At 36.4% G+C, this 27,060-nt stretch overlaps 2 protein-coding genes and 1 long non-coding RNA gene across 4 annotated transcripts; 2 read left to right on the forward strand and 1 right to left on the reverse strand.

Annotated features, from left to right (window-relative positions):
* Positions 1-2,300: 2,300 nt before the first annotated feature.
* Positions 2,301-10,594, forward strand: LOC128670731 (protein big brother-like). Of its 2 annotated transcripts, none has more exons than XM_053746677.2 (3): positions 2,301-2,633; positions 3,506-3,685; positions 8,705-10,594. In XM_053746677.2, exons 1-3 carry the CDS (start codon positions 2,460-2,462, stop codon positions 9,056-9,058), a joined length of 708 nt encoding a protein of 235 aa, XP_053602652.1. In that variant the 5' UTR covers positions 2,301-2,459; the 3' UTR covers positions 9,059-10,594. The 2 variants fall into 2 exon arrangements, with proteins under 2 accessions (XP_053602652.1, XP_053602661.1); XM_053746686.2 differs by having other exon boundaries at positions 2,305-2,633; positions 3,509-3,685.
* Positions 10,595-17,364: 6,770 nt separating this feature from the next.
* LOC128669718 (uncharacterized) lies at positions 17,365-18,378 on the reverse strand. The gene is made up of 2 exons (XR_008404686.2): positions 18,142-18,378; positions 17,365-17,669 (listed from the first exon to the last, which is right to left on the reverse strand). It is a non-coding gene; the product is annotated as an uncharacterized LOC128669718 (long non-coding RNA).
* Positions 18,379-24,292: 5,914 nt separating this feature from the next.
* Positions 24,293-26,135, forward strand: peo (pendolino). The gene is made up of 5 exons (XM_053752582.2): positions 24,293-24,472; positions 24,582-24,646; positions 24,716-24,816; positions 24,909-25,096; positions 25,169-26,135. Exons 1-5 carry the CDS (start codon positions 24,387-24,389, stop codon positions 25,416-25,418), a joined length of 690 nt encoding a protein of 229 aa, XP_053608557.1. The 5' UTR covers positions 24,293-24,386; the 3' UTR covers positions 25,419-26,135.
* The last annotated feature ends 925 nt before the right edge of the window (positions 26,136-27,060 follow it).

Genomic DNA, 27,060 nt, shown 5'->3' on the forward strand with positions numbered 1-27,060 from the left:
TATAAGCGCCATTTATTGATATAGGTAAATGATTGGGAAATTTGGGAGCTTTGGGATTTTTCCCTCAATATGTATTGCTAGTTCTACTTTCTTGTTAAATTTCATTATCATTGGTCAACGGGAAGTACCCTGAAGGTTCGATTTTAAAGTGAAATCACAATATTATCTGGATAGTCATATTTTTAATTACGCTATACCGGATTTCTCTATCTGCATTTTGTTAGGCCTACGTTTTTGTCAAACTTTATTATTCTAGGTAGAGATTCCACGGGAAGTACCTTTATAGGTTTTGATTTTCCTATGTTTTCGTAAAATTTGTGACATTAAATGTTTTTTTAAACAAGCTATAAATTACATAATTTCGATTCTTTTCCTTTATCTGCATTATTATATTATTAACTTTTCATGATTCTAGGTCAACGGCAAGTAAGTCTTGAGTTTCCTGTGAAATTGCAAAAATTTCTACATAAATGTTAATGTAATTTGAATGCGTTTTACATGATTGTTTTTCACAGCTTCAAGGTACATGATTACCTGTAAATGTCAACTTGATACGTGTATGCATTCCTGAGAAAAAGGGCCTTGACAGGCGGTCAACAAAATTGATCCTGGGTTCCGTTTTTACCTTTTGAGGAAGCCTAAAAGCTACAAATCTAGTAACTAAGGACGTGTTACTATAGTAAGACACACGGCGCAACACAACTGCAACTTCATGCTTTTACTTTGGAATCTATGGACAGTGTCAGTTGCTGGATAATATTTATAAACATGAATCCGGCGTTTGGGACAGCGGTCCTAGTCATTAGCGGTCAGTTGGCGGAATTCTCTTGATTCTTTTGAGAGACCCGTTTCGAAATATGTATTACCTAGTGTTGATAGCAACGTAATTGCAGTTTCATGGGTTTAGTTTCAACAGTTATAGCTGTAACCGACGCGTGGCGTGACGACAGAAGACCATATTTCTCATTTCGCCTGTGTCACCGTGGCATTACCGTGAATATGATAATAAAAAACTAACCACCACCAACTAATGCACCAAATAGTGCTCCCCAAACCCACACTCAAAAACACGAAAAAGTGTCTGTTTGTGCATCCTTGACAAGATATTTGGAGATAAAAAGGATATCTGTTTAAAAGGAACCTGGAGATGACATCATAATGTCGGCAAATGAAAGTAGATAATCAGCATCCGTATAAAATGTAACGACAATACCGACACTTAGAGAAGGTTTATCGGTTTGTTGATCAATTGCTGATAATGTCGCAACACTTTGATACTTCACGAACGCCGCCATTATTCAAAAAGATACTTTATTAAAGGGAAGAGTCGGAGTCTTTGTGATGATATTTATTTCTTCAAAGACACCCTTCTACATTAATATTTTAGGTACCTACCGTTATATAAGATAGATGTATCGTTCCGATGTATGACTTCCTCGTCAGCGTAGACAACTTCGGCTGTTCTGCACTTTATTCTCGGTTGCATGTTCATTGATTTATAATCGTTAAGTATACTTCAAATTACAATAATCTTGGCATATGGCACGGACCGTAGATTTGTCGAGTAGATTTTGCAAGATGGAGTAAGTTGTCGAAATCAGAATTATTGATTCCACTACTGTTTCTAGGGTAGGATCATGTTATATGTAGCTGCTACTTGTAAGAAACCTTCTCTTAGATCTCTTAAATTAGGCATTGCTCACAGATCACTCGTATGCCTTAGCAAACATTTTTAACTGCCTAGCAAGGAATATTTGCTACTTACCGACATAAAATAAATATCTTGTTAAACTGCCTGTATGTGTTCTCAATAAACGGCTACTCGTAACTAAGTAGCTGCATACAATGAGTGGATATGCAAGAACCTACCTAGTTGGTATTATTAGAACTTATCCACCCTAATCATGGAACTATTCAAGTAGACAGCCAATAAAAGCTTTCATGGCTGACAAAAATATCACGTTACATTCGTTTTATCACATCCTGGGATCCAACTCCCCTTTTTGAAACAAATTTTTGTATATAAGTGTATTTTGTTGTCAATACAAAGGAACAAAAGCTTTGATACGAGTATATAAAACACTCGAAACGTCCAAAGAGGATAATGTCCATCATTACACATTCATGCACTTTGTCGTTTACAGTATTTATTTTGAAACGTGTCAAGGGGGAAACCCTCTTATTGCATGAAAGCTCCCGAAAGAACGGAGAAGGCGTCGGGCCGCCCCTTGCAGCCCTACTATTGGTGCCCCTTGTCCCCACCAGTCAGAGACTCCGCCCTCGTGGAAAATCTCCCCGAGCAGTTTCGCTACAATCCATTCAGTAATTGAACGTCACCAGAGCAGGTAGTTGTGTCGCTGTGATCCGAGCTCCGCTTTCGCAGTAGTCTGAATCATACTTAACGCTGAGTCAATGTGAAGTGATGTTAGTTCGTATCCTGTTGTGACCATCAACGTGTTATGCACGCTATGAGTGACCCCGCAGCCCTTGCCGGCATGCTGCCTTTTGATTCAATTGGACTGTATGAACAGCCGAAACCAAGGTTCATCTTCAAGATGCCGCGAGTAGTGCCAGACCAGAAAGCTAAATTCGAATCGGATGATCTCTTCAAAAGACTGAGCAGAGAAAGCGAGGTATGTTGTGTTTGTGTACCTATAATAGATACTTAATGATGACTTTTGAGTAAAATAGTATCTAAAAATAACCATTATCACAGATTTTCATTATATCATATGCATGTTGGTAAGTACGAGTACAGTTTTTAAAGAATTTATTAGTGAAAGGAGAAAAATAAGTAGGTACCAGAAAAATTTAACATTTTCCTGTTTTTTTTTTTTTAACTTCACGTATCCTTCGCCAACAAATCATTATAACACTTATTATATACATATATAAATTTACAAAAACATGATTTGAAACGTAATGAAAATAAATATTACTATAGGTAATTCAAAAATAATACAAACATACTTGCGTATACCAAAGCCTAATAATAAAAATTTTGTTTTTAACTGTCATCTTTTACAAAACAAAATTTTAACTGAGTATAAAGGGTATGATTGCGTTACTAGTACTTTTGATTGTTTTTTGAGTTATTAATCATCTGAATAATTTATTTCCAATGTATATCATTTATTTTGTTGTAACTTTGATAAAGCTATGGTTTCTAATGTAAGTTCCTTCTTTATTGATAGATATTATTGTAATAAATAAACCACGAGGCACTCAAATATATTTTGATTACATCTGGAATCTAGCGATGCTATTCGATGAGCGAAATCAATAAGCTATAAATAGTTCGCCAATAGTCAAAATATCGATAGGGCTATCGATAGCGTCTAATGAAGCAATACTAGGTACATCGCTTAGCGACTATCAGGGAGCTTCTTGATAGTCACTACGCTGTTGATAGTATTTGTACCTACCTCGATAATCGCTACGCTATACAAATTACTAGTTCGGCTTGTCCACTGAAATCGTTGTGTTAATGGATAATTTTGGAAAGCAGGTGAGATACACGGGCTTCCGCGACCGGCCCCCGGAGGAGCGCCAGATGCGGTTCACCAGCGGCTGCCGCGAGGGCCACACGGAGATCGCCTTCACAGCCACGGGCACCAACCTACAGCTCGGCTTCGACCCCTCCTACAACAACCGTAGTTGCGACTTCCAGAAGGAAAACGGGAAGGTAAATATTCATAGCTATCTATCTTCATCTATTTAATTTACCTTAGGCCAGGGGCTTCGCCCGGTCAAGATTGTCTGATATAAAGCGCAAAGAGGTAACGAACTTTCCTTTCACATTTATTTATATTATGAATCAGGACCAGATTTTGTCTGCGGTTTCGGCCGCATATATACTTCCCGCCTATATGTCCTTCTCCGTACTCCTAACTATCATCATCATCTGCAGCTCTCTGTATTCCACTAAGTACTGGGTACAGGCCTCCTTCCGTCCACGCCAAACTTTTCTGTACTGGACAGCATTTTCCAGTTGTTGCACTATTTGTAATGCGAATTTAAACAAGATGGATGTGTAAATAAAACTTGAAGAGGAAAAAAACAAACTTACTATCACATTTATAATGTTAGTTAGGATTAGAAAGGCAGGACTACTTTTGGCCCGTGCCTTCGCCCGCTATAGATTTTCCGAAATGAAAGTATGTATCCTATTATATTCTATCCTTCTTCGTACCTACTTCTAACTTTGACTACCTACATAAAGAAAGATTTCAAGAACACTTATTGCTTGAAAGATGATGAATAGTTAGCAATGAAATGAAAGGTGCTAAAATATAGCCTAGGCTAGTGTATACATACCTAATAAATAAATATATTAGGACAAATCACACAGATTGAGCTAGCCACAAAGTAATTTCGAGACTTGTGTTATGGAATACTAACTCAACGATACTATATTTTATAACAAATACATATATAGATAAAAATCCAAGGCCCAAGCCAATCAGGAAAAGATCATTTTTCATCATGACCCGACCGGGGATCGAACCCGGGACCTCGGTCGGTTCAGAGGCAAGCACTTTACCACTGCGCCACCAAGGTCATCAAATATATCTACTTAATTGCCAAAACAATTAAAACTTGCTTGTGCTATAAATATTCCAGTACCAATAAAGAACAATAATTTCGATATAAGTTTATCATATTATGTTCATTAATTAAGTCAATAATAAGCTTAGGCAATGTTAGGTCTGGTTTCGGTGAAGTCTACCCTACCTAAATCGTGGAAATAGTACCTAAATCGTTCAAAAATAAGTTAAAAAGCATGCGTGATATGTATAACAAATCCATTTAAATAGTAAATCGTTACGTAAACCATTAAGGTATTATAACGTTCTTGATCTAAATAGAAGAAATCAGCCATCAACGTCAAGTATGTGCATCTGCATTAATTCAAATCATGTCTAAAAACAAATAAGGCATCATGAATCACACTGAATGCGTTATGCCTTCGTAATGACACATTCGTCACCAGACGATCGCTCGTCATCAGCGCACGTCCCTTCCGGCCCACATTTTCATAAACGAAATTAAGACATAAATAACATTAAAGTGACAAATGAAAAATATAAAACCGTAACACCGCATATAACGCGTTGGTCACGCTTAGCGCTCCAAATGCGCTTGGTTGGTACAATGTCTTACTGAATGGTACATAATAGTCGGGCGAGTTGAAAACATTCAACTCGCCCGACTATTATGCTCCTACCCACTGGGACATGATGATGCATTAATTAATTAGTAATTCAAGTCAAATTAATATCATGCATTTACTAATGGTTTTGTAGATTGCATATACTTAGGTAACTTTGCAAATTATAGGCAGTTGGACTTTTATTAAGATTTTTTAATAAATGGATACAATAAGGCAATGCCAAGTGCCACTGAGTTACAGCCTATTCTGGCAGTCTTCTTGTAAATATGCTACATAGAATGGAGAAACAGTTTCAATGAACTGGATCTGGTGTTAGGTCTCTTTTCTTTTACTTCTACCAACTTTTAATACTTACTACATTAGGTTACAATTTAACTTATTAACTGCACTGTATAGATAATACTTAATTAGATTTTCGTTTTAATGGCAACTAAAATATTAAATACATTTTATTGTAAATAAAATATCTCTTTCATTTTGTTAAACAAAATAATTTGAAGTGAATACATTGTAAAATGTAGCTTCTCTTAGGTCCCGCCCGAACCCGTCCTCCGAATTATCATAGTTATATTTTAAAAGTAATTACAATATTCAAATACCAAATGCCCCATCTACTAAAATTAACTGTGTTGTTGGAATAAATAAGGAAAATTATATCTAATAATAAAAAGAGGATAATTAATACCCATAAGTACCTAATGCCAACAAAATAGACGCGAAACAGATACACATTACACATACATATTATTAAAGACCCACAAACAAAGAAAAGTAAGTATTATTAAAGAAAATACGGGTCACTCACGTGTGATATCAATGGAAAAGTTGACAAAGTTGACTGATATTTTCAGTGTTATATAAGACTGCTTTGCCCTGGTACCTGCGTCTTAGGAACAAATGTCCATGTGTCGAAATGCCGTTGGGCCTGGCCCTGGTAAGGGCAAACCCAAAAAGTGGATGCCGTGAAGGATGATATGCATGCTAATGATCTTACAAGTCGAGAGGCCGACGACCATGCGAATTGGAGACGAACACTAAAACACTGGTAATGGCTCGGAAAAAACCGGGGAAACGCTCAGATGAGAGAGAGAAAATCTTTTTCAAGGTGAGTGCGGGCCAAGTTCCACTCGTTTTGGAAAAGGTCTTCTCTAAGACTACCACTATTACTACTATTGTTTAATCCCAATCCCAACTAATATTATAAATGCGAAAGTTTGTTTGTTATGTTACCCCTTCACGCCTTATATCCCTGAACCAATATTCTTGACATTTTGTACACATGTCATTGTACGGAAAAGGACATAGGGTACCTTTTATACCGTCAAAATAACTGCTTCTATGGGAAATAAACGCGGCCGGAGCCACGGGCGTAAGTTAGTGTGTTAATATAATGTAAGTATACATATGATAATATATATATAAGAACATTTATACGACTGGCACATTCTGAATTCTGTTGAATCCGGCAGGGACCAGTTGGTTCTCTTTATTGAATCTAGCCCCTTCATAAAGCGTAGACCCCATGTGGAGTCGATGTATGAATACTTATATTTATTTACATTCGGTTCATTTAACTACGCACTCGACTGAGTCCAAGTTGAGCCCTCTCCATGGAACTGAATTAACAACGAGCCATCAAATACATTACCTACTACAGAATATCAATTTGTTCCGAGTTCTTACGACTTAATTTTTATTTTTGACTAGCTTTTCCCCCCGGCTTCGCCTGTATAAAATATCCACGGGATCATTTTTCCACATTTTTCCGCAACGTCTTTCTCCGTACTTCCAAACTATATGTATGCAAAATTTAAAGAATATTGGCTTTGAAAATAAAGCATGATGAGGTAACAAAGGAACTTACTTTCGCATTTAAAATATAGCACAAATACAAATATTAATTAGAAACACGCTTCAGAGAACATTACGTTCTTATATCTGTAGTTAGAAATTATAATTAGGATTTAAAAAGATTTTTTTTAGATGCAAAATTTTTTGTCGGCGGCCTCCGTCGTCTGAGTTTATTACGTGCGTCCGCTCGCAATCGCGATGAAACCTAAACCAGATTTTAAATTAGACCATATGTTTTTGCGTGATACGCGATCAAACATACAGACAGACAAAAATTATCTTGAAAATTGTCCCAAAAATCTGAAACACGTATTCATTAATTTGTTGTAAACAACTAAAATCCAAATTTTCAAGTCACTAACTTCAACGGTGTAGAATTTTCATATAAAAGTTCACCCCCTACGGGGTGGCATTTCCAAAAATCCTCTTTTAGTGCTCACCTACACTCCCCAGGAAATCTACATGCCAAATTGGTTTTAGGAAACCGAGCACAGTAGTTTCGGCTGTACGTTGTCTGTCAGTCAGTCACTCAGTAACGAAAGTGTTTTATATATATATTTATATATATTGATGCTGTTCAAAAATCGTGTATCTTATCATACTTACCGTTTAAAAATGTCTAATTTAATTCAGATTTAGGTTTCAAAAATATATATGAATACTAGTGCATTTAAATGTAGTAATTTAATCTCGATTTCAATGTAGTAACTACACTAGAATATTCTAGGAAAGAATAGGGTATGATAGTTTTAGAGCGCTCGGCCTTTGAAATAAATACATATTTATTTTCAATTATTTCATTTGGTTAAACCTAACAAAGTTTATAACTAAAGGTTAGTAACGTTATAAGAAAAAGGGTATTGAGAATTGAGAGGGAAATGCATTTCCCCTGAAATCGATAACGGAAAAGCGTTAGCATTGGAGGGCGTCGCGAGGCGCCGCCCGCCCAACAATCATGGCCGCCAGCCGCTGTTGCTCCCTCTTTTCATTACATCATTCCTGTCCCCCTTGTGATAATTAATTTTTCTTAGCAAAATATGAGCTATTTTCTATCGTATGAGACAAAATAACAACAAGTACGTTGGTAGGCATACGGTAAGCGACAAATGCTTCTCAAAAGCGAAAAGCGGATTATTAGTAAAATTACTCCTTTAGTAGTATGGCACAATTAAAGGTTTGAGCGGATGCGGAACAAAGCAAGCACGCGATCTGGCCAGGCCTCGCTTGCCTTATGTCGTGGTCCTTCTGTTACCGATGTTTTATGTTCGACACAACCTTAATTTAAATTCGCTTAATAGCATTAAGATTATTTCTGTACAGTTTATTTTAGATAGCAGACTTTCCTAGCATGGTTCCTCCTTACAGGTGTACCGTAAAATAAACTATTTTAATTTAGAATCTACCTCTAGAAATCAGTTAAGTGATAATATACACAAAAACGAACGCTCGTGTCTTGAAAACACGAAAAGAGTAGTAAAAAATTTAGGGCCATTTTAGTTGAACATGTGACTGATCGATGAAATTGGCCCTTGCCATTCTTGCCACCAGCGGTGTCCATATTTTTTGTCTTATTTTTTGTAGTGGGATTTTAAGGAGTATCACTAGCTGTTCGTTTCCGGTTTCTTTTAAGCAGATGGCTATCAAAAGTAATAAGTAATATTTTTTTTCATTGTCCATCAGGCACATATAGTTTCACGCTTCATCATGAATGGTGTCTGCGTGCGATGGCGAGGCTGGATTGACCTGGAGCGGCTGGACGGCGCGGGCTGCCTCGAGCTGGACGAGGAGCGCGCCGCCATCGAGGACGCTGCCCTGCGCGACCAGATCGAGCGATACAACCAGCGACTGCGCGACTTCGAGGACAAGCAGCGCGCGTACCGCGAGCACGGTGATGACCTCCGGTCGCATGCACACGTGCACGCACAGCGCTGCCACCAGCCCCGCCAGCCCCCCCTCACCGCACACCCGCCGCACCCTCATCCACCTCATGCCGTCCACATCAAGCCACACTCTCAAGGAGCTCTCATTTCCTAAACTACAACTTCTATCGTAGATAAGTAATATTAAACGAATGTCTTAGATTTACAATAGTTCCAAAGGTACATCTTTAGGTCATATTCTATGTCTGTTGCTCTTGGAATTGTATTGTTGGAGTTGTTCTTCTATTATTATTTGCTGCAATACAACTGTCCCTAATGACTGTGTATAGTTATAATATTAAATTGCGTGAAGGCATATTTAACTACATATGTTCACTTAGTCTATCTTCTACAACAGACGTAGAATATTATAAAATAGGTATATACACACTTCCTTAATTATTTACAATAACCTACCAACAATACAAATTCAAATGTAAGTAATTTACTGGCTTTGATTATAAACGATATCTACTTATGCTTACCTAAAAAGCCTTTAAACCTATGATATTTACTGCAAGAAAATCCTATAATGATTCTAAATACAAGTACCAATGAAAGTTCACCAAAAACGAAAAAGTACATGCTAATTGGAAAATTATATACTAGGTAGCTTTAATTATAATATTCCAATTACATGTATTTATCATAAGCAGTGATCGGATAATCGGAATTATATTTAACTAAACTTAATTTTTCGATAGGATATTATGGAAGCGGCTTCTTAAAACATTTCTTTGTAATCCTTATTTTTCATTCGTTTGAGATAAATGTTATGACAATTGAAGAAAAATTAAGACGACGTTTTTACTTTTTTATTAAGTTTTTTTTTGTACAAAAGTTAAAATAAGTAAATATACCTACACCCGATTTGATTCTATAATAAAAACACTAAATTTGTCGATTCTGAAATCCCAAGACTTTTTTCGATATAAAAGTGCGTTCCATATTAGCCAACCAAAACATTAAAATAAGTAAATATAAACACGCGATTTGATTCTATAGTAAAAGAAACTAAATTAGTCAATTCCGAAATCCAGGGATTTTTTAGATTCAAAAGTGCATTCCGTAATAGTCAACACCTCAACTTTATATGCATCCGATTGTCCGATCACAAGATATAAGTCTACCTATAAATATTTATTCTAACGTTCTAAAAGTATACCTACTCAATGTCTGTGTTTGAAAAATTGCAATGCTAGATATAGATTTTGCGTAGTAAAAACTGATGTAGTTACTGAAGTAGTGACGTCAAATAATTATTATCATTAGTTATATACGTGGACATCTTATACTTTACTGAATTTTGGAACTTTCGTTAAATAACCTTAGTTACAAAGAAGTCATTCAGTACTTAATGTTTTAATTTTTATGTAAAAAATTCACAGAGAATTCAACTGATCTGTCTAAATTTCAAATTAATACTTAAAGATAAAGTTTTAGTTTTCCGATTCATTATACTTATGCTAAATCAAATCGTTGATAATCATTATTTTTGCATTACTCGTAGATGTTCTTGTTTGACTTGTGTTAATGGTCATGTTATTTATTTTTAAGTTGAATTTATATAATTATTAAGGTAGTTAAGGTAAATTCCTATATAATTATTAATTGTGATAGTAATGTGAATAAATCTTTACCTCATTTCGTATTTACCTTTTTTACACTGCATACTTACCTACCTTGACAGTCTGGAGAATATGGAGTGGCCCTAGTCAAGGGCGGAAGCAGACGTCTCAACTTTTGGAAAATGCGTTACTTTATTTTATTTATTTACCACATTTTTTTCACTTTAGGTACTTAGGTACGTTAGCCCAGTAAACATTCACATGGTTTCAGTACCTATTATTGGATCCACTTTAGGCAGGGGTTTCTGTTCCCTTCACGTTTCTGTTGTAATTAAACTCAATTAGTTGTCTGTTGCAAGCGCACGCGCGGCGCACCTGTGCGCAGGCGTCCGCACCGCCCCTGCGTCATTATACGCAATTTAGTATACTAAAGGAAATGTTCACATTCATGCTTGTTGAACACACCACGTTTGATTGCCTGACCTAATGTTCGTTGTTACTCTTTTATAATTAGCGTTGAACCCGAAAATCGTCCTTACTTTTTTTTAGGAACTCTTTGTTAAATATTCTTTTTCTGTTACATTAAATTACAATTCTGGTTGGATGCATTCAACGAAATCAACAGAGCCAGAGGCAACTCACAATCATAGGTTATATTTACGGCGGAATTGCAGCCGCCCCATCGATAAAGAAGCCATTTTTCGCTGTATTTTACCAGATTAGATATATCGTTAAATAGGACCTATCCTCGCTGTCTTATCAACTACCTACTTATAGACATATAAAAAATAGCTATCTCACCAATCTTGCAGTTAACATTACATTTTCTGCGGAACTAAGCATTACATACCTACAATTCGATATTATCTTAGCTATTATTGTGACGTTACGGCACCTTGATCGTCAAATTTGAGCAGGTATCTCCGTTATTGGACATCTTCTCAGATGGATGCTCACAAAAAACGGGCTTGTAAAAGGCAAAAATCGGAGAATTTTATCCAGATCAGGTACACAATGATCCCGTGATTTATCGGGCTATTCTTTTTGCGCAAAAAGTGCAGGTCAGTGTCGGACTCGGAGCGAAGCACCGAAAGGGCGATTCGTGTAGGTAATCCGCCTGCGTACCGTGGGAACGACGCACTCGCTGTTCACTTGATTGTACCTATTTGTATCAAACCGTATATTAAATATTTTTTAACTATTCCGTTCTAAATATTACATTATTGTCTTTTCTGTTCAATGTAGACTCACAGAAATTTATAAGAGATATAGAAATGGCTTTCGGCTTGCAAATGCAGTCATTTCAAACCCGATTTTTTTGTGTAAGTACCCAAATACAATAGATAGGTATATCTTCAAAAGGGAATATTTAGGATTTGCTATGGCAATCACCGTTATCAACTCTATGTAATAAATAATTAGTATTGTTACTATTGTAATTGAAAATATATATATATATAATTAAATACTTATATTGTCATGTTAGCCAGATTCAAATGGAATAATATGTAAGGTAGTTTATGGGTAGTTTAATAAATATAACATTCGATTTAAATGAAGCACCCTTTTAAGGCTTCTCTGAGTCGAGAGGGCGAGACATGTGAACCTCCTTGGCTGTATCGTAACACACATGAACGACTCCGGGACACGCATGCGTCGGGCTTCATTACTCGAAAACTCGAAACAGTGTGCATCCATGCAGCAAGCAGTTAGCTGTGTTAATAAGTATCTAATATATAAAATATAATGTAACACGATCCATAGGTAAAGTATGTATCTGCAGATTCTGTACCTACTACCCTCATAATTCTGCGTCTCTGATGTCTTAATTCTGTACGTAGAAACCTTGTGTCTATGCATTTAATTATTGAGAACATCAAACTGATTCAATCAGTTTGTTTATCCGTCTTTCCTAATTTACGAGACTGCAATGTCTGCAACAGTGCACACATCAAATGGTGAAAGATTTTATGACCATACTACGCTGTGTTGCCAGCGGCACTTTGAAACCGAGTAGCACCGTCGTGTCCATATGTTTCCTCGAATTAACGTCTGTTTTCTACGAAGCTAACGACCATCATAAAGAAGAATTATACTGTTACTGCCAACATAAAACAATATTAACTATTTGTTTATAATAAAAGAGAACATTTACGTACAAGCTGATGAAATTACTCTATTGCTCCAAACTCGTAAAAAACAACTGCCTATATAAAAATCGGAATGGAACAAATATCGGGATTCCTATTTAGGTAGGTAGCTATGTACCTAGGTACTTACTTATATAATACCTATGGTATTATAAAACAGTCCTCTACTGCGTCCGTCCGTTGGTTCTGGATAAACTCGAAAACTAATGCACAGATTTTTATATAGGAAGGTTTATGTACCTACCTATATCATTAGGTACCTATATCTTATTATGTTGTTAGGTACCCGACGGGGATAAGCCGTTAGCTTATAATTAATAAGATCTAAATAGTATTACCTATCCATTTTCCTCCACAGATAAGTAAACATTTTTCTTATAGGACTAAGTAGATAGATCACAGATTACAGATGAGTTTATTGTGTTAGTGGTGTAGATATACAATGTTCGTGAATATACTGTACTTACCAGTAGTTGTTCGCCGCGAACTTAGACCCCGCAAACACATTTTTTTTTAATTGTGAATATTTCAAAAATATACCTATTTCAAAAGGTATATACCTATATACCTTTTGAATTTCATCAAAATCAGACCAACGGTTCGAAAGTTATCGCGTTACAAACAAACATACATACAAAAAATTTTTTTTGCCCCAAATCGATTTGTAGAACTCGCTCGCTTCGCTCGCTAGGTCAATTATGTCAAATTTTATGATATTGCGAATGGATTAATGATTAAAAAGGATAAGTCCAGTCCTAAGCCCGAGGTCACGTGCAGGATAATCCCAACTAATTGAGAGCGCGCGCTGATCCCAGATTGTCAGGTGTATATTAAAGACAGGGACACGCACAATATGAGTGGGATCGGGATGGGATTCTCTATGGTACCTACTAATAAACAATGTTAAAAAAATATATCGTGATAATAAATTTTGTGCATTCTGTATTTACTTTTTAAGCCTAAAAATGTTCTAATTTCTGTGCCTAAAATGAAGCTAATCAATACATATAACTAGTCGTTCGCCGCAAACGTAGACCTCGCGAATACATTTTTTTTACATATAAGATATAATGTCAAATACTCAAAACACCTCTTTCAAAGTTACAGTCTTTTGGCTTCACACGGCAGCGCGTGCCGTCATGCCGTGTTACCTATATAAAATAATTTGGCGTGCGTATTTTTTTTATTCCCCGATATTTCAGAATCTATTTATCCAATTTATGTGCTGTAAAGTACAAATTTTATCTTCATGAAATTATCTTGATGATGAAATAACTTTTAATTTGATCGTGTTGTGCATGAAATTCTATTGCACAAACTGTGCACTTACGGTATCCGTGGCAACGCGCTCAAACTGATGGAGTCATATCTAAAGGACCGACAACAGATAACTCAAATTGATAAGATTTGTGACAAATCCAAAACAGAACTTAGTTACTACTCACAAGCTAGAAAAGTTACATGTGGCATACCGCAGGGGAGTGTATTAGGTCCACTATTATTTTTAGTATATATTAATGATTTACCTTCAGTAATAGAACATCATGTTACACTTTTTGCTGACGATAGTACCATTTTATTAACAGGGACTGAATCCCATAACATGGAGACTGAAATTATAAAAACATTGACATTAATAACAGAATGGCTAAATAATAATAAATTGAAAATTAACATTGAAAAGACGAAACTAATAAATTTTAAACAAAGACATAATGAAAATTCCAAACTTGACATTACATTCTTGGACCAAACTATTACCGAAACAGAGGTCAATAAATTTTTAGGTTTATATATTGACAATAAACTAAAATGGAAGACGCATCTAGATTACTTACGCAAACGGTTAAATCAATACTCATATGCACTCTCAAGACTACAAAAAATTGTAAATATAAATACTGTTCTAACAGCATATCATGCGTATGTAGTGTCATCATTAAAATATGGAGTCATATTTTGGGGGAACTCAACTGACAAAGAAATGATATTAAAAGCCCAGAAACGTTGCATTAGATCTATTTTCTATTTAAAACCAACTGACTCATGTGTACCATATTTTAAAAAGCATAAGTTGCTTACCCTGCCCTGCATATATATTTTCGAATGTGCTCTTTTTGTACACACAAACAAACATTTGTTTTCACATCACACCAGCGCGCGTCATTGTACCAAAGTTATTCAATATGCATGTAAAACAAAACTAATGAGCAATAGTGTATTTGGCAAAGCCCCTTTAATATATAATAAATTGCCGAAATCGCTACAATTGACCATAGATGTGGGTAGTTTCAAAAGAAGCCTCCACGATTTGTTAGTTCAGAAATGTTATTATAATCTTAATCATTTTATGAGTGACAAATTGTAATCTTTATTAATTTAATTAGCTATTATATATTTAATTATTCTGACTGACATTTCTATGATTTAATTTTGATTTAATTTTATTTTAAATAATGTTTTCTAGATTTAATAGGTACTAATATTGACAAGATTATGTACGCCTGCCAGGCAGAAAACAGAGTTCTGTTATATTAACATTTTTATCGAGCCATTGTACCTGTTTTCACGAATAAATGAATTTTGATTTGATTTGATTTGATTTAATCATAAGGATTAATATGCTTGTGTAGTAATAATTGTCAAAATTAACCTTTTAATTTACATTCTTTTTACATATTAAATGCATTATAGTTACTTAATTATAAAAGATAGATGTATATGTGTCGCGGACATTTTATGGATTAAATAAAAATCTATATTTTTTCAACAGTAGGGCCAGCGCACGCACGTAAAGAATTTCGGTAGCGCTTTTTTCGGATTACTTTATAAGTGTTCATCGATATGGCTGAAAACTAATTTATTTCGAATCAAATATACCTATACCTATAGCAATCTCGGATAATGTAGCTTTCTAATGGTGAAAGAATTTTTTAAATCGGTATGGTAGCTTCGGAAATTACCCGCCTCAAACATACGAACTCACCTCGTGAACACAATATTTTTTACAAAATTATGAATATTTCAAAAACGGCTTAACCGATTTTGTTGTCTCACGAAACTTAAAAATTCCATTGGCAGAACCTACATACCTTTTAAATTTCATCAAAATCGGACCCACGGTTCGAAAGTTATTGCATTACAAACAAACATACATACTTACATATAAAAAATGTATTTTTGCCCCAAGTACAATGTGAGAATAAAAACATAAAACAGGAGAAAAAAAATTGTAGAAATTGAATAAATTTACATAAAAATAAAATTAGGCGATAGATCAGATAGCGATAGATTAGATAGCGATAGTCACAGCAACAGAGTAAGAATATTTTAAAAAATCTGTCTGTTTGTTCACGCTAATTTTCGGAACTACTGGACGGATTTTAATGAAAGTTTTTTGTTATATATCTATTAAGCCTGGGCAACATATAGGGTATAAATTATTATGAAAACTGGAACACTTCATGGAGAACAATGATGGCACAGCTAAACTATAGGAAATATTGAAAAGACGCCTTAAAAGTTATTCAGCCTGATGAGCATTTTCGGTTGAGATATAAAAATCGAAAGATCTGAAATACCTAATGTAGACCCAAGATGGTGCAGTCAAACTATAGAAAGTATACTTTTTCAGTGTGATTAGCATTTCTGTATTATATGTATCGTAACGTTTGTCTGTAAGTACAATTAAATTTCTCTAATATTTATGATTATGACTCCTTACCAAGTCTCCAAATATGCATGCTATTTGTAACCGAATTAAAAGACGCAGTCGGAAATAGCATGCACTTGTGGAGGATACCGGAGTGGAAAATAAATAACATAGGATGTTAATACTTCACATATATTATTTTCAATGTTTACGTACTTTTGACAATCACAACTCGGTTGCCTAGACTTCGTAAGGGCAGCCAACGTCTGCATTGACCGACCATGTATGTAAGGCTGCCTACACCCTTATAAACCTTTTTGGGCTTTATATTATGCACAGATGTGCGGCCAAGTTACGGCTTATACGAAACCTGCTATAATGTCTCTATATAATGCAAAATATAGAACCAAAGCGGAGATATAAGAACATTACATATGTTAATGAGGCCCGAAACCGCTGCGCGGGCGGAGCCCTTCTAAATCTATGGCTGCGCCATAAAGATCGTGTAAATACCCATACAGACTTTACATATTGCACTGTACCAAAAATCATTTATTCAGGTTCAAGCCTTTATTTACTTTTGCCGTTAGGCACTTTTTCACGTCATAGATATCAAAGCTACCTACTACAGCTTGGCAAGAAAGAGTATGGAAAAAATGAGGGCGCTGCCTCTCTTCATATGGCCACCCCATATAACCTGACTAAAACTGTTTTCATACTTTGAATAATTGATTTTTTTTTAAGCAAAAAAGGCAACAGCATAAGTCATCACAATCATGAAAAGGGTGTGAAAAGATTTTTTAGGGATGGCAACGCTCGCCTGTGTTACAGATTTTTATATGATACTAGCTGCGTCCCGGCGCTTCGCTCCTGTGGGAATTTCGGGATAAAAAGTACCCTATGTTAGTCCAGTTTATATTCTACCCGTGTGTACCACCCAAATTTCATAACAATTCGTCTAGTAGTTTCTGGCGTGAAAGAGTAACAAACACACACACACACATCCTTACAAATTTTCGCATTTATAATATTAGTAGGATTTAAAAAACTGTTCATTATTAGTGATTTTATTTAATCAGAATCAAATTGTTGATCCATTTGGATGATGTCTCAGAATATCTATTCTACACCTAAGAAGACAAGATCTTGGGTTGGTGTTCCTGCTATATCAGAATAAGAGGATTCTGATGTCTTGTCACTGCTGCTGTCATCATTGACATCAATGACTAATCGTTCTATATCGGTGTACAAAGTTCTGCCTCTCTCTAAATACTCTTTTTCAATTTTCATCACATGTCTGCATGAATTTGCCCAATTTTCAACTATGATACTTTCAAATGTTTGCTGTGCTGCCATCTACAAAAAAACATTTAAAACAAAATTAAAGCTAGTAATAATCATATCAATACATATAATAAATAATACCGGGATAACAATATGTAAAAATTGTCTAAATTTAACTGAATGATTTACATCCAAAAAGAACTTGTTCAATTTGTAACACTCTCTCACCTTCACCACTGGGGCAATTTAAATTATTTTATGAAAATTTTATATAATATATAATTTTATTTTCTATTTGCATTTATACTAATACCTAAAAATAAATATAATTGAGTGAGAATACTCTTTAAAAAATTTAAAAGATCAATCTCACGTTGTCCTAGTATGCGTGCCACTTCAAATTTGCTAAACATAACCTCCAAATTGCGTTGAAGTTGAAATCTATTTTTCACAATAATTTATGATCTTAGTATTTAAAATCCTTCAAACAATATTTTATTACTATAATCTATGGATAAATAATAATGTCATAATAAATAAATACCTGTCATTTCGGCTGTTCGTCTATAAACATCATCAATTGGATGTATAATTTCTCCAGCTTCTTGTTCTGCCAAACAATGCAAGAACACTCTATGAATTACCTTCCTGCCACAGTTCCAGATAGTTTTATTCATGTTTCTATATTTATTTTACGAATTTGTCAGTTAAAACTTTCAATTACACCAAAACTAAAAAACCAAAACGAACGTTTGACGCCATATGTACTAGTCTATGACAGCAAAATAGTGTTGCCATTATTCATACTATTTAGTACCACCAGTCACCGGTACAAACTCTTTTATGCCAAGCTGTTCACAGCTCAGCAGCTCAAGTGCAACAGTGCAGCACAGATATACAATGTAAGTACAGTCACATTCAGCGTCAGCATGTGACTGCATGATTACATGATTATTAGCATGATCGTGTGCGGCAGCGGACAGCATGCAGGAACGCCGTGGTCGTGAATGGGTCTCTTAAACTCTATGGCTACATGTGTGCTGTTGACATTTGTGGAGTTAGTTTTACGTTTGATATGTGTATGTAGTGGTGGCTAAAATATCGATAGTTCCACTGTGGATAGTTGACCTCGAAATATAATTCAATTGGCTGCGTGTTTTTTCTTAATATAGACGTTTTACCTTCCAATAAAACGATTATTAAGATACTTACCTTATTCGAGGCCTAACAATAAAATAATTGAGAGTGGCTTGTTTATTTCCCTACTTCCAGTGCTTAAACGGCCATATATCTGTCTCTTTCGCACATTCCCACCACCACAACAGGTAGGTTTCGTTTGTGAATTTGAACGAAACATTCGTCATTGTGCTCAATTATAGCACCAGGCAGATTTAGATTTGTTAGGCCTCGAATAAGGTAAGTATCTTAATAATCGTTTTATTGGAAGGTAAAACGTCTATATTAAGACACTGTACCGTTATTCGAGGCCTAACAATAAAATAATTGAGACGTGTTTGTTATCGCCTGGTGGTGGTGGACGCCAATGTGATGATGAATGTGTATGAATGGCATTAATGGTAAGATATTTGAAGTTCAGGTGAATGTGCGAGTAAAACAAAAACATAAGACAAAATAAGATTTATTCTTGATTATTTCCTGATTTTACAATTCTAGAAATATGTAAATTATTTTACATTATGACACTTGATTACTATAGTTCTTTAATAAATAATTAACATTTGATTGACATTAATCATAATCAGATTGGGTTAAACATATTGCCAATCTCGGAGTGAGATCTAGGTTTAAATATTTCTCGGCAATAAAATCGTTGGAAGGTTTTTGCCGAGCGCCAATTACCCTTGGATAATATAGCATCGATAGGTAAATTATCTAACCAGTTTCGAGAAGCCACAGCTGGTCTGAGGCTGCCAGGGCTGGCATTGATACCAGCATCTTTAAGTACAGACTTGATCCAAGTACCAATAATTGTACGAGAAGCGCCTTTTATTTGTCCACGTAACGTTACAAATAAATTGTTACACAAATCACTGCGCCTTTGTTTAGATACTTCTATACATTGTTTGATACAAAAAACAGGATCCAAATTAATATTATTCGGGTTAACATTCAACCTCCATCCTGATTGTCGGTAATTTGCCGAGTCGGTTTTAGAACCAAATTCCGGCCAAAGGTCGACATGATCATGTTGAATTAGACAATGATCATGGTCTATGCGGAGCAATGTTAAGTCATGAACTCTCCTCCCTGAATAAAGTAACAATAGTGTGGCAGTGTGTCGAAACATATCGTACACACTGTTTTGATTGAGTTCTTTAACTGCTAAAAAATTAATCAAAATATTTACATCCCAAATGGGTATTTTATTGCATTTTGGGTTAGCCAAAGAAATAGCCTTAAGCACTTGTCTGACCAAACTGTGTGAGCTTAGAGCACCTGATATATCTGGGTCACATAAGGTTGAAATAGCAGACTTGTGTACCAAAATTGTACTATATGCTAAACCTTCTTTTAGGTGAAGATCCGACAAAAACTTAGCTAAATCCGAGCCAGTAGGTTGATTAACCCGTACATTATGTTCAGTAGCCCATTTACACCAACGGATCCAGGCTGGTTTATAGGTTTTCTTAGTAGATTCTCTCCAACTTGAACTTAAAAGTTGCCTTTGATCTGAGGACCATGATGTCAGGGAGTCTGTCCAGCCCCACATTTCCAGATCTCGAATACCATCTCGGACACTTTCGGCGGCGGGTAGCCTGTAGTCATATCTATTAGCACTTCTGCTAAGTTTCGTATTTGAATTGGGGGGGATAGTGCTCTGTTCATTAGATCCGCCCTCCAGAAGACCCGTTCCCACCGTGGGGCGACTAGCAGGTACGTTCCCATTGATTTGTTTAGGTGGGCTAAAACTCTCGGAATAAGGTGAGGTGGGGGAAAGACCCACGCGAGGCGATAATTCCAAATTACTGAAAAAGCGTCGTGGAACATTGCTGTTTTGTCCCTCTGGTCTAGTGAGCAATAGGTCGGGACTACATGAGCTCGTTCTGACGCAAAGAGATCTATGTCTGGAATACCCCATTTCGAAAATATCATGTCTGTCATGGGTGTTAAAAGGTGCCATTCGGGTAGGGCTTGACATCGAGATAACCTGTCCGCTTCTCCGTTGAATCTTCCTGGGAGATGATAAATATTGAACAGGATTCGGTTCTGATCTGTCAGTTGGAATATTTTCCTGCAGAGATTGGTCAAGACAGAGGATTTGGTTCCGCCCTCGTTCCTTAAATATGCAACTACCGTGCGATTGTCGCATTGAATAACTATGCTCTGTCGATATAAAAGTATCCTTTGGTTTTGGAGAACTTTCCAAATAGCTAGCATTTCTTTTTGATTCGAGGTCAACAACTTCTCCTCGCTGGAACACTGACCAGATAGATACTGCCCGTTGAGTCGAGCACCCCAACCTAGGTTCGAGGCATCTGTTGTTAGGTAGAGCGTCGGTTGAGGTTGGTGGATGAAGGAAGAGGTTTGGTAATTGTTCAACCACCATCTCAGCTCGTTTAGGACGTTCTCGGGTAGTTGAAATGATCTCTGATGTGGGGCTTTCAGAGCTAAATTCGTGGTTTCTTGTACGTACCGATAATGCAACTTCCCCCTTGTGACTGCGAAGCTCGCAAAATTTAGGAGTCCTAACAGACTTTGAAGTTCTTTCAAACTCGCTTTCCTGCGGTGAAGCAGTGAGGTCAGTTTGTTGCTTACTGCTTGGCATTTGGGTTCCGGAAGCATTTTGCGGTTTTGCCAGGGGTTCCATAGAATACCCAGGTACTCGATTTCTTTCTGGGGGATCAGGATCGATTTCTTGAAATTGATTTGCCATCCCAAATATTGCAACAGATCTACCACCTTCTGAATATCTGCTATTAACATTCTGGGGTTCTGATTGACGATTAGAAAGTCGTCCAAAACTAGGAGTCTCACTCCTTGTTCTCTCAGGATTTGGGCAATCCAGTTGGTTATTGTCGCAAAAATTTGGGGTGCAGAGCTCAGTCCGAAAGGCAGGCAAGTCATCTGATAGATTTGATCTTTGTGTATTAGCCGGAGGAAGCGTCTGAGTCTTGGCTATGGATATGTGAAAATAGGCCTGGGATAAGTCTATTTTCACCAGCCAGTCGTTTTCTTGTAGAAAATCGCAAATATGGAACATGTTGATCAGGTGAAATTTGCTTACATACACGTACTGATTTAGTCCCTTCAGATTGAAGATCGGTCTGAGAGAGCCGTCTCCTTTTGGTGTCAGAAACATGGATGATACGAAACCCGGAGTCATTTCGGCTTTTTCTAGAACTCCTTCGTTTTTCATTTGAATTATTGCTTGGGTCATGTCTGGTGAGGTCTGATTTGGGTCGCCTCTCAACCGAATAGGCACTAACGGTGGTTTGGTTCTGAAAGGTATGCGATACCCTAAAATTATTTTTAAAATATGCTCTGGTGCATTTAATTTCTTCCAACGCCAATAATAATGCCTTAGTTGACCGGCGTGGAATTTTCTGTGCGAGTCAGAAACGTCGCCGCTTATTTCCGGATCCTCTGCCTCGTGCTGGTGATGCAGATGGTTTATTTGAGGTTCTTGTTGACTTACCCTCGTAGCGAGGCCTGGGACTCTCTTTATTTGTTCGAAAGGGACGATGGTGGGTATGCGGGAGCTCGTCTTTGTAAAAAGTGTCCCTTTTATTGTGTTCTTGCGCAGAACAACAAGGGGCAATATAAGAATGATCCGTAAACAAATGGCAACAGCCTTGCGCAGGCTTGCTCGCTTTACGGCTTGACGGTACACCTTGCGCAGGTGTCCTTGCACTACCCCGTCCCTGCGCGGGACGGTTGGATAATTTACTAGATCCTGCTTGCGCAGCAGATTCATTTCCCCGTTTTGCGTTTGGCCAAAAGGACTTTTTGACACCACCAGCTTTTTCTAAAGTTGCGTTAAACGAAACTGGTTCAAATAAATTCTGGCAATTGGGGGGGTACTTTCCTTAAGGCACTTTTCGTCAAGGGTTCTTTAACCGATGACAATATTGACTCACGACGTTGTTGAACTATGTCTGCCCTATGCCCGCAGACCATTTGTAAAATATCATTCGAAATGGTGTGAAATTCGCCGTTGATAAACATGTTGTTTATTTTGTCATTTATTTCGTCACAATTTGGGTTAGCTGTGCGGGACCATGCCAGAAATTTCCGTAATTCGTCTTGCAAAATCTCTCGCTGCTTAAGAACTGCAAAGGTCAGAGCTGAAAAGGCTTTTTCGACATAGGGTAACATGCGATTATTATCGTAGGACATAATTTCTTCATTGGTTTCAAGTTCAACGAAGCCAGGTGAAAGATTATATTTCTTCTGTACTTCAGCAAAGCGTACATTTGACCATTCTGTACTATTAAATCGTTGCAAATTATTTAACATTTCAATGTACTCTGAAGGAGCCTTTGGAATAGAGGGTTCCTTCAGGTTAGTCACTAAATCAATATTAAATTCAGGATTTTGGGGGATGTCACTACTTGGTTCTGTATCGAGATACAGCTCTCTGCTAACATTATCATTAATTTCGTTATCTGATACAGGTACGTGGGGACTATGAATATGGGTGTTATCACGTACAATACTACGTAATTCTCTCACCTGCTTGGTTAATTTCTCCAGCAGACGACCCGTTCGACGGCGTTTGTTTTTCTTGCGTCGGTTGCGTTTGCGCCCATCTGAACTACTGGAGGACGAACTGGAACTGGAAGAACTATCCGAAGGATCACTTTTATTTGCCCTTCGTATATTATTTTCGTGTTCCTGGTGATTATCCAACACTATTTGCTCTTCCATTATTTGTAGCCGTTATATAAAATTAATAATTTCTAGACCGGAAGGTAACTTGAAAATTGACGTTCTAGTTCGACTAGGACGTCCGCGCGCGTCGGGAAATAAGACGCCAATGACGAATGTTTCGTTCAAATTCACAAATGAAACCTACCTGTTGTGGTGGTGGGAATGTGCGAAAGAGACAGATATATGGCCGTTTTAGCACCGGAAGTAGGGAAATAAACAAGCCACTCTCAATTATTTTATTGTTAGGCCTCGAATAACGGTACAGTGTCTTAATATTGTATTGCGAACGTTAAGTTTAAATATATGCTGCCAAGACTTCGTGCTACAATGAAGAATTGCTATCTCTGTCATTTGCTATTAAAATGAAAGATTACGTGACAGTTCATAGAATAGATCGCTAAACCTGTCGCGATAACTTTCGTCGCAGAGTTGAGCGTAATCGATTAAATTATTTGTAATCTGAAAAATAGTAAGACTCAAATATATCAGGATTAAACGGAAATGAGTGTCATTTGTTTGCAGCGTAATTTATTATTCTATAATTTTGAAGACAAAGTTGAAATTCATAATTCGTTATTCTAACGCAACGTAACCCCATCCCATCCCACTAATCTTACTTACAAAGAAGAATGTTTATAAGTATGTTGTTACTTCTTCACGCTCAAGCAAAGGCCAATTATCTTTGGCCGTACTGTACATAAAAAGGAAAGACTTTTTTTAATATACAGTACATAACCGTTGTATATGTCGATATTTCACTTAATGCCAAACTATCGATACTAGACTATTTAATAGTGGCCTATCCATCTCATCACTAGCTGGTTATTTATTTATTCGTAGCTTAATTTTACACGAATGTAGGTATTTAGTTTTCGTAGGTATCGTAAATTAATAAAAATGAACGATGAAACTAATAGTAATGTTAAAGAAATTCGAGAATTGTATTCTATGTTTCATCAAGAATATATAATAATGGCAGAATAGTAAGTGTTGTAAGATAAACATTATCCCGAATAGAAAATATGCGATGATTTTTGTTTTTGCTAATTTACATTTTATTTCATAACTTCTATATAGTATGAATATTTTCAGCCGTATGCTGCAAACAGAAAACTTGCAAGGAATATATGTGATTCCATCGTATGAAAACTCTTTTGGTGAGTAAAATTGATGATTCACACATGAAAAATAAACCTAGTAAACTAATGCAAAACCCTTTATTTCAGTATGGTTTGGAGTCATATTTGTACGGGCAGGTTATTATGAGGGTGGAGTATTTAGATTTACATTAACATTACCTGAAAATTTTCCAGATGTAAATGTTCCAGTAAGTATTATACTTTTCTATCATGAGAATTAAGTTAGAAATAATTAATTTAAAATTTTTTAAATCTAATCTATATAAATTATGTCTTTCAGGTGGTAAATTTTTCATCAAACTTGTATCATCCTGCCGTAGACTCAAATACTGGGAATCTAAACCTGCACGAAGTGTTCCCACAATGGGATATAAAACGGAATCATATTTGGCAAATTTTGAAATATTTACATTTTATTTTTCATAACTTGAACATGAAAGCACCTGCCAATGCTGATGCTTCAACTATGTAAGTACAATTTACAAGTAGCAATAATGTAGACAACTTTTGCATAACATAACTATTTTTTTATTTTTGCAGATACAAGACCAATAAGAAGTTATTTCTGGAGAAAGTAAGAGAATGTGTTGTATCCAGTATTGACCATGTATATGATGACCCACCCATAGATGATAGACATTACATAACATTTAAACCATATGATCCAGAGGTTCATGAAAATGCAAAAAACATAATGCTGAGACCACCTGGTCCAAATGAAGGCCTTGCACAAGGCATTTCATGGGTACAGTCTGGTTCTTACCAACCATTCTCGAAGGATGCAACATAACTGAAGTTCAGGTATCATCCAACAAGTGACATGACAAAATAGATATCACAAGTAGGTAGCAATAAAAATTTTTTCAAGTGTAAAAATATTAGTATCTTTATAAGATTGATTTTGTGGCTTTCCTCCAGAAATAAACTTTTTAAACAAAATATCAGCTTAACATGTTTATGAACACTCAACAAAATACAAAAGAATTTTAATTGTTATAACTGCTATAAGAGTTGTGCCTCTGTAACATAAAAAGCAGATAGTCTGTGTTATTGTTTGTTATATAATATACGGCGTGGAGTGTAGACTCAATGTTGAACCTTAAAATAATATGATGGCACAAGTAATTATTAATAACATTGTCTAGTACCTATTGCACCCAATGTTTCTGTACTGCCATTGCAGGCAAATTATAACTCGTACGAATCAACTGTGCACTCTGCTGGAATGTGACCCCTCTCCCGCGAGGTGCACAGTTAATTTGTACGGGTTTATATTAAATATGGTAGCAGAACGTAGTTTAGAACTACGGAAGAAAATAATCAACAAAGGAAGAATAAGACAGAATTTTAATTTAGACAATATTCATAGGAAAGATTTTTAAGGAGAGTGACGGTTGTGTTTTTATACACATGTCATAGCAACGAGATTATCTCTGATTTATATTTTTAGAGCATTAAGCCTTCTTTAACACATTCCCTAAATCAGTAGACAATACCAAGATCGTGACACAGTTTCAAGAAAGTCTGCTTAGCTAACGCTTTCGTTAGTATATCAGCAATTTGTTGATCCGTGCCGATTCTTTCAACATAAATAGCTCCCTCAGTCACTAGCTCTCGAACATAGAAATGTCGAATTCTAATGTTTCGCTTGTGGAACTCCGGGTTGTGGGCAAGGCGAACTGCTGCTTCGTTATCTACATGCAACGTAGGTGACTTTACAAGAGTAGTCAATTCACCTAGAACTCTGCTTAGCCAAACGAGTTCCCTCGCACCTTCGCTTGCAGCTACTAGTTCTGCTTCTGTAGTCGATATCGCTACTGATGCTTGACGCTGACTTATCCAAGAAATAACTCCACCTGAGTATCGACAAGTTACTCCCGTTGTCGAGCGTCCGGTGTCATGGTCTCCTCCATGATCTGCGTCGCTAAAACCTTCAAGTACACCAGGCAAATGTCCAGCTTTGTACCTTATTTAATAGCAGCGAGTGCCTTTTATGTAGCGCAAGATCCTCTTTACTCTCAGCCAGTCTTCCTTGGAAGGAGATTCTAATTTGCGAGATACAACACCCACAGCATAAGCTATATCTGGACGTGTTCCAACCATGAGATATGCTAGTGCGCCTACGGCTTCTCGATATGGAACATTTTCAATTGTCTTTATGTCAGCTTTCCCAAAATATGGGTCCTTTTCTATAGGAGTAGTAACGGGATTACAGTCTGACATTCCAAAACGTTCTAATATCTTATTTGCATAAGATTCTTGTGTTATTAGGATGGAGCCATCTTGTTCTCTGTTGATTTGTAAACCCAGATAATAAGACGCGGGCTTTGTAGTTATTTTCAGTCTACTATTCAAATCACGTAGAAAAATTTCGGCTAAATCCTTATTAGTGGCAGCTACAAGTCCATCGTCCACATATAATGTTATGAGCA

Source organism: Plodia interpunctella, chromosome 1 (genome assembly GCF_027563975.2).
Source record: "Plodia interpunctella isolate USDA-ARS_2022_Savannah chromosome 1, ilPloInte3.2, whole genome shotgun sequence".
NCBI classification, from domain to species: domain Eukaryota; kingdom Metazoa; phylum Arthropoda; class Insecta; order Lepidoptera; family Pyralidae; genus Plodia; species Plodia interpunctella.